This window comes from Coregonus lavaretus (genome assembly GCF_964263955.1).
Source record: "Coregonus lavaretus genome assembly, chromosome: 3".
Lineage (NCBI taxonomy): Eukaryota > Metazoa > Chordata > Actinopteri > Salmoniformes > Salmonidae > Coregonus > Coregonus lavaretus.
The window spans coordinates 61919424-61928494 of NC_139990.1; the positions used below are offsets into that span (position 1 = coordinate 61919424).

At 42.4% G+C, this 9071-nt stretch overlaps 1 protein-coding gene across 1 annotated transcript; it reads right to left on the bottom strand.

The window, feature by feature from the left end:
- Positions 1-675: 675 nt before the first annotated feature.
- LOC311108343 (beta-2 adrenergic receptor-like) lies at positions 676-1713 on the bottom strand (the record flags this gene model as incomplete). Its single annotated transcript, XM_084150975.1, has 1 exon — positions 676-1713. One exon carries the CDS (start codon positions 1711-1713, stop codon positions 676-678), a length of 1038 nt encoding a protein of 345 aa, XP_084007101.1.
- Between the last annotated feature and the right edge of the window lie 7358 nt (positions 1714-9071).

Sequence of the window (9071 nt, forward strand, 5' to 3'; positions counted from 1 at the left end):
TGATCGCTTATTGATGTCACTTGTTAAATCCACTTCAATCAGTGTATATGAAGGGGGCGAGAAAAGTTAAAGAAGGATTTTAAAGCCTTGAGACAATTGAGACATGGATTGTGTATGTGTGCCATTCAGAGGGTGAATGGGCAAGACAAAAAATGTAAGTGCCTTTGAACGGGTTATGGTAGTAGGTGCCAGGCGCACCGGTTTGTGTCAAGAACTGCAATGCTGCTGGGTTATTCACACTTAACAGTTTTCCGTGAATGGTCCACCACCCAAAGGACATCCAGCCAATTTGACACAACTGTGGGAAGCATTGGTTTTGCTAATGTTTGGTATACTCAGTGTATGTGATTGTAAACAAATGTAAACAATGTTTGAAATGATTGTTTTAGTCAAATATGATCTGTTTGGGCTTCTAGCGGTAATTTTGTAGTCTACAAATTATTTGTAAATATGTTCCTGCCCCTTGACCATCCGCTCATGAAAAAATCAGCCCGCGGCTGAACCTAGTTGATGATCCCTGCCCTAACAGGTGTGTGCGTAAAGTAAAGCATCGATCACGAAGACACTATAGCCTAGAATTTCTCTGTAGGCTGCTTTTCTTTCGTTATTACATTGTCTTTGGTCCATTTATCATAAGTCCGTCATTTCGACATGTACAGATATGTCAAAATAAGATTAAGACAAAATGTCCACCGTTTTTGAGGTCTTGGAGACATTCTTGATTTGGGAAGGAATCAAAAGCTTGTGCGCGCGCAGCCTAAACTTCTGGTCTCTCACGCTGTATATTATGACATTCCAACAGCTATTCGTAGTCAGTATCCAAAAAGCAAAAAGCGAAAAGTTGCACCATTCGTTTCCAATAACATTTCCCACGACAAAGACAGCAATGGGGGTGAAGGATGCCGTAAAAGCCAGCGTTAATGTCCCTATGGTTTTGGCAGCCTTGATATCGGAGAAAGTGGGTTTGGAGCCGATTTGGCATTCGCTTTCAGCCAAATGTTTTCTCTGCTTTGAGTTCTGGCGTATGCTAGACAATGAAATTATATTTATCACCACGGTTCCACCAAGGAGTGTGAAATCAAACGCGGGAAAGAGCAGGAGAATGTTCCACGCCTGGGAAGGAAACGTGTCGATGGTGCCCAGTGCGTAATTGCACATTCTACTACAAAGGTTATATTCGAGGGCAATTTCATTGCTGAAAATTATAGGACATACTGCCAGAAAGAAACTTCCCACCCATGAGAAGAGTATGATGATAGTGGTCCGTTTGCGCGTAATGACTGATTCCTTGTGCAACGGCCTCAAAACTGCGATGCTCCGTTCGATAGTAAGGAAAAATATAGTAGTAATGGATACAAAGGTGCAGCCAGCGAAAACGGGGCCAATTAAATTGCACGGGTGAAAAGTTGTTGCTTGTGAATTGTTCACGATCCATTCTGGCGCGGAGTTGTTCAACATAAGCGACACCTCTGCGTAAACGGAGAGTGGCACCACAAATATCCCTACCGCCAAGTCAGCCACCGCCAGCGACGCTTTCAGATATCCCTGGGGCGTATGAAAGTGCTTAGTCCCGCACAGTACGGCTAAAGTCACAGAGTTGCCGAACAAGATAGCAAAAATCAAGATGACCATGAAAACGATCATCAAAATCTTGTTGGTCAGAGCACAGCAACACAGAGTACAGCTTTTCGGCTCGGTTCCCTCCGGCAGCATGATTGTTCTATATGAGAAACATGAGCTGTAGTTACTGTAATAATGATGACTATCCTCCTCTCTTCAACTGCAAGTTACAGCACGAACATCTGTGGTAAACAGACTTGACTCCAGCAAAGTGCTGTCTAGCGTCGAGCTGTCACAACGAGTAACGCGATGACGTCATAGTTAGTCTTGACAGCAGCTGGAATAGTATACAGATGATATTATTTGTAAAGTGGATTTCATAACTGAAGTCTTGCAACCCTAATATTTTATAATATGAAAAAAAAGACAATAAAATGTTCTGAAAACCAATAATATTCTAGGCTATTGTTATACTGAGTGGCGCAGTGGTCTAAGGCACTGCATCGCAGTGCTAACTGTGCCACTAGAGATCCTGGTTCGAATCCAGGCTCTGTCGCAGCCGGCCGCGACCGGGAGACTCATGGGCGGCGCACAATTGGCCCAGCGTCGTCCAGGGTAGGGGAGGGAATGGCCGGCAGGGATGTAGCTCAGTTGGTAGAGCATGGTGTTTGCAACGCCAGGGTTGTGGGTTCGAGTCCCACGGGGGGCCAGTATAATATATATTTTTTTATATATATATATGTATTCACTAACTGTAAGTCGCTCTGGATAAGAGCATCTGCTAAATGACTAAAATGTAAATGTAAATGTTATACAGTAGGCCAATCTCAATTATAAGAGTCATTATTGCAGATGGTAGAAACAGCTCACTTACCTTAAATTGATGTTCAAATTATTAGATATAAAATTCCCCAATATTCTTTATTGGGCGCACATAGGCCTACACAGTGGCTGCATCTTTTGCTCCAATTTAAATATTCCATATATAATCCCTCTCATAAAATAATGATTCATTGGACACTGTGTTAACAAACCTCCAAACGAGCTTCAATGCCATACAACACTCCTTCAGTAGCCTCCAACTGCTCTTAAACACTAGTAAAACTAAATGCATGCTCTTCAACCGAACGCTGCTTGCACCCGCACACCCGACTAGAATCACTACTCTCGACGGGTCTGACCTAGAGTATGTGGACAACTACAAATATCTAGGTGTCTGGTTAGACTGTAAACTCTCCTTCCAGACTCACATTAACAATCTCCAATCCAAAGTTAAATCTAGAATCGGTTTCCTATTTCGCAACAAAGCCTCCTTCTCTCATGCTGCCAAATATGCCCTCGTAAAACTGACTATCCTACCGATCCTTGACTTCGGCGATGTCATTTACAAAATAGCCTCCAACACTCTACTCAGCAAATTGGATGTAGTCTATCACAGTGCCATCCGTTTTGTCCCCAAAGCCCCATAAACTACCCACCACTGTGACCTGTACGCTCTTGTTGGCTGGTCCTCACTACATATTCGTCGCCAAACCCACTGGCTCCAGGCCATCTATAAATCACTGCTAGGCAAATCCCCGCCTTATTTTAGCTCATTGGTCACCATAGCAACACCCACCCGTAGTCTGCGCTCCAGCAGGTATATCTCACTGGTCATCCCGAAAGCCAACACCTCCTTTGGCCGCCATTCCTTCCAGTTCTCTGCTGCCAATGACTGGAACAAATTGCAAAAATCTCTGAAGCTGGAGACACTTATCTCCCTCACTAACTTTAAGCATCAGTTGTCAGAGCACCTTACCGATCACTGCACCTGTACACAGCCCATCTGAAATTAGCCCGCCCAACTACCTCATCCCTATATTGTTATTTATTTTGCACATTTGTACCCCAGTATCTCTATTTGCACATCATCTCTTGCACATCTATCATTCCAGTGTTAATACTAATTGTAATTATTTTGCACTATAGCCTATTTATTGCCTTACCTCCATAACTTGCTACATTTGCACACACTGTATATATATGTATTTCTGTTGTATTTTTGACTTTGTTTTGTTTTACCCCATATGTAACTCTGTGTTGTTGTTTTTATCGCACTGCTTTGCTTTATCTTGGCCAGGTCGCAGTTGTAAATGAGAACTTGTTCTCAACTGGTTTACCTGGTTAAATAAAGGTGAAATAAATAAATAAATAAAAATAAAAATTACTATTCTCAAACCCACTTTTTCAGATGATTTATGGAGACGAGGACCAGACCCAGTCAGTCCGGGACGATATTACTTCGGACAGGGCTTGAAGTCAGTATGACTGTATGTGCACTGCATGGTCGAATATTATAGGCAGAACTAGAGATTACGTTCTTACTCAGGCAGCTTCAACCCCATTGGCTGATGTCTTTGATGACAATAATTGCTGTTTCAATTGTCTTTATGACATATGAGGTTTGCTTTGCACACTTTTGGGATGACAAACCTGCAAATTTATATAATCTCCAGTGGAGAGATGAGGAGATGAGGAGGAAAGTATTAGTTGGATATAATGGTGTGAGGGACCAGGTTGGGAATTTAGCCAGGACTATTAAAACCCCTATTTGTCATAAGTGTCCGCTATCACTGCCCTGCGGTGTTGGGGTCTCCAGATGAATGGTCCTAGTTCTCCAACAGCAACAACCTGATTTTGTCTACCCATCCATCCTTACAGTATACTAGGTCTGACCCTGCTAGATGAAAACCAGTAGAAGGACGGAGGGTAGTGTGGTTTGGCTGACTAAAATCATACAATACTGCACACTGATTAAAGTTGATTGTCTAAGCAGTCTGTAACATGGACATTCGGCTTTAGCTCTGTTCAGGCTTTAGCTCTGTTCAGGCAAAAATTTCATAATCTCATGCCATAGTGTGTGTAGTGTAGTGCTAATAATCCGTAATCCAGGGTCACCACGTGTGACTCAGGACCCTGCTCCACAAAGCTCCATAAACACTGGGTTACAGTGAATTGATTGATAATTTCTACATAAGAAATCAAACAGGTACACATGCAATCTATATCTGAATATATTATATAACAAGATATTATGTGACAATGTGTATTTGATCAATATAGTACACGATAGGACAATGGTTGGACAAAATAAAATAAAACAAAAATGGGCTAACAGTAGTAATGTCAGACTAATATACAGTATTATTATAATGCTTTTGTGTATGTTTATTTGGAATTGATTTAGATCAACCATGCTAAATGAATATTATCCTGTTGGCAATTTTCCACTGGAGATGAAGTGAGAAAGCATTTTTTTAAGGTGATTTCTGTGTTTTTAATCATCTGTCCATTAAAATAAGTTGTAAGTGTAATCCCCAATATGCTGTATAGGGTACATTCCACAGTGCACAACATATTTCTGGGATAGGTCCAATAAAATGCTGACGGCATGCTGCTGCTGTGTCACAAAATAAACAGATGTGATGATCCAGTATGACTATTAGAAACCGTCACTAGGTGACAGCAGTGAGACATTCTGTTTCCTCTCAAGCGTCAATGTCGTTCTAATGGCTCTAATCTATGTGACCAATCAAAATAATTCGAAATGGTTTTTCTTTGGTCATGGTGAGAGGTCCTGAAAGAGCAGAGGATCACAGAGGGAAAAAAGCATCTACCTCCATCAGTTGTGACCCAGAGACACCGGTGGGGGCTGACATTTCACTCCTAAATTCAAACAGACTTTTATGAATCCTCATGGATGACAACCTTTGAAAAAGTAAGGGTTAATGAGAGTAGTGTTTGGGGGGAAATGTAAAAACGTGCACATACAGTTGAAGTCGGAAGTTTACATACACTTAGGTTGGAGTCATTAAAACTCGTTTTTCAACCACTCCACACATTTCTTGTTAACAAACTATAGTTTTGGCAAGTCGGTTAGGACATCTACTTTGTGCATGACACAAGTAATTTTTCCAACAATTGTTTACAGACAAGATTATTTCACTTATAATTCACTGTATCACAATTCCAGTGGGTCAGAAGTTTACATACACTAAGTTGACTGTGCCTTTAAACAGCTTGGAAAATTCCAGAAAATTATGTCATGGCTTTAGAAGCTTCTGATAGGCTAATTGACATAATTTGAGTCAATTGGAGGTGTACCTGTGGATGTATTTCAAGGCCTACCTTCAAACTCAGTACCTCTTTGCTTGACATCATGGGAAAATCAAAAGAAATCAGCCAAGACCTCAGAAAAAAAATTGTAGACCTCCACAAGTCTGGTTCATCCTTGGGAGCAATTTCCAAACGCCTGAAGGTGCCACTTTCATCTGTACAAACAATAGTACGCAAGTATAAACACCATGGGACCACGCAGCCGTCATACCGCTCAGGAAGGAGACACGTTCTGTCTCCTAGAGATGAACGTACTTTGGAGCGAAAAGTGCAAATCAATCCCAGAACAACAGCAAAGGACCTTGTGAAGATGCTGGAGGAAACCGGTACAAAAGTTTCTATATCCACAGTAAAACGAGTCCTATATCGACATAACCTGAAAGGCCGCTCAGCAAGGAAGAAGCCACTGCTCCAAAACCGGCATAAAAAAGCCAGACTATGGTTTGCAACTGCATATGGGGACAAAGATCGTACTTTTTGGATAAATGTCCTATGGTCTGATGAAACAAAAATAAAACTGTTTGGCCATTCTTAAAATAAAGTGGTGATCCTAACTGACCTAAGACAGGGAATTTTTACTAGGATTAAATGTCAGGAATTGTGAAGAACTGAGTTGAAATGTATTTGGCTAAGGTGTATGTAAACTTCCGACTTCAACTGTACATGCAAAAACAAAAATCTAACTGCAATAGAGCTTGCTGGGAAATATGATAATGATGGGCGTGGTTTTGCCAGACCAGCTTGACCAGCTAGCTAGACCATGCTGGTGTATGCTGGACCAGCTTGGTCACCAGCATACCAGCATACACTGGTCACCAGCATACGAGCATCACCAGCATGAGCTGGTCACTAGCATCATCAGCTTGAGCAGCTGGTCGGCCAGCCTAACCAGACAAGGGGTGGGCAACTGATGGAGGTGGGGGCCACCAAAAATCTGAACTCATGAGGGGCCGCAGTGGCTCGCGGGTCTGCGTACCCACATCCATACCCACACATGCAGCCTTTTGGAGGCCCTCATTTAAATGTTGTTGCGCTAACAAAAGGTAGCTTAGTGGTTAAGAGTGTTGTACCAGTAACCGAAAGGTCGCTGGTTCTAATCCCCGAGCCGACTAGGTGAAAAATCAGTCGATGTGCCCTTGAGCAAGGCACTTAACCCTATTTGCTCCTGTAAGTCGCTCTGGATAAGAGCGTCTGCTAAATGACGTAAATGTAAAATGTACTACAGGTTTAGATAGTTGGCTAGACTAATTTACCAATCTAAAAAATGTTAGCTGACATGGACTAATTCAGTGACTGACATAAGAGGAAAACTGCTGATGCACATTCAAATTTAGAAATTGCACCCTGTGTATTCTACTATTCTAACTCTCAACAGTAAGTTGGGACCCTGAGTTAAACTTTTTTATTTTTTTATTTTTTACATTGTGTGGAAATAGATCCGCGGGCCTACAAAAGGGGTGCCACCAGTTGCCCATCCCTGGGCTGGATCATGCTGGTCAGACCAGATAGACCAGCATGGACCAGCATAAACCAGCATGGACCAGCATAAACCAGCATGGACCAGCTTGAAATGTAGGCAGTTTTTTTCAGCAGGGTGTACCTCGTCGTCAGAAAGTTGAACTGAGTTAGTATTTCATTGGAGTGTTTTCGCCATTGAACAATATAAACTATGAAAATCCTGGAAAAGGGTCTCAAATTCCATACAATTTATTGAAAAAACATTTATTTCACAATTTGGGTCTATGTGTTCCTTGAGCATTGCCCTCCCTTGTCCTATTTGCACCAGTTGGCAGACACAACTGCCTTTCAATCAAGGCAGTAGCACTGACACGATTCAGGTAAATTATGCTGAGTTAGCCATTCCACCACAGCCTCAGTCACTGAGAGGAGCACTTCCTCGACAATAAGCCAGGGAGACATTCTGGAGATGATACAGGGAGTTACACCAACGCAGACAAGCGCACCTGTTTCAGACAGGGAGGGGGGTGTAATGGGGTGCACGACAGGATAGGGGCATGGCGGAGGTACGACAGCCCTGTGATATGAAGCCTGGTAGGGGGTGGCGACGCACAGGAGTTATCCCAGCTGAGATTCCCATTAGCAGAGTGACAGGACAGTGCTGAGTGACCCACGTCCAGGCGAGCACAGGGGGGAAATGAAGCTAGAGCAATGTTAATAAATTGCCTTGGACACCTGACATTTTCTAATGGGAATCTGAACCAAGTAAGAAAACAATTAACAGTGATAGGAGATAAACATGAACAACAACAGGGCCCAAAGCACATGTGGAACGTCAAAAATTGAAAACTTGAGAAGTCTTATCACTTATCAAGGAGATTAGATAAAAAACATACAAGGGATTTAGAAAATACAAAAACATGGCTTTGGTAAAAAAAGGTACTTTGTGTAAATTCCCTACATTTCCATTACTAGCTGCCTGGAGAGACAAAGAGTCTAGAGAAAAGGTATTCACCTCCTGCTGGTTTTCTGTTCTACCTGATCATTAATTGCAGAAACCCGGTGTCCCAGGTCTAAATCCGTCCCTGATTAGAGGGGAACAATGAAAAAAGGCAGTGGAACTGGCTTCGCGGTCCAGAGTTAAGTATGAAGGATCTAGAGGATGAAGCTGGGATTGAACTAAATCTCCTTGAGGCCACTCTAGCTGAGAATAATGTTTATTTCTCCCTTTGCTCTCAATTAGTTTTTTGGAACTTGCCCAGATGAGTCTTTTCCTTGTAGTCACCAGAGTACACACTACAATTGAACAGTCTCTAGTCTCTTCACACCCGTTTTTTTGGACTACAATTTAACTTGTTGTGTGTGTTCATGATCAGTCAATGTAGTTCAGATGATAATCAGTGCATTATCATTGTGCTCTAATTCCTAGTCTGGCTCTACGCTCTACTTCCAAGCCTGGGTGTATGCTCTAATTCCTAACCTGGGTGTATGCTCTAATTCCTAACCTGGGTGTATGCTCTACTTCCAAGCCTGGGTGTATGCTCTAATTCCTAACCTGGGTGTATGCTCTACTTCCAAGCCTGGGTGTATGCTCTAATTCCTAACCTGGGGGTATGCTCTAATTCCTAGTCTGGGTATATGCTTTAATTCCTAGTCAGGGTATATGCTCTAACTCTTAGCCTGGGTCTATGCTCTAATTCCTAGCCTGGGTGTATGCTCTAATTCCTAGCCTGGGTCTATGCTCTAATTCAGTGGTTCCCAACGTTTTTTGGTTACCGTACCACCAATTGAATTTTGTTCTGCCCAGAGTACCCCTGAAGTACCCCCTCATGTGCATTTTACCATTAACCCTATGGACACATGAGTCTTTTCGAGTACCCCCTGTGGATAGGCCAAGT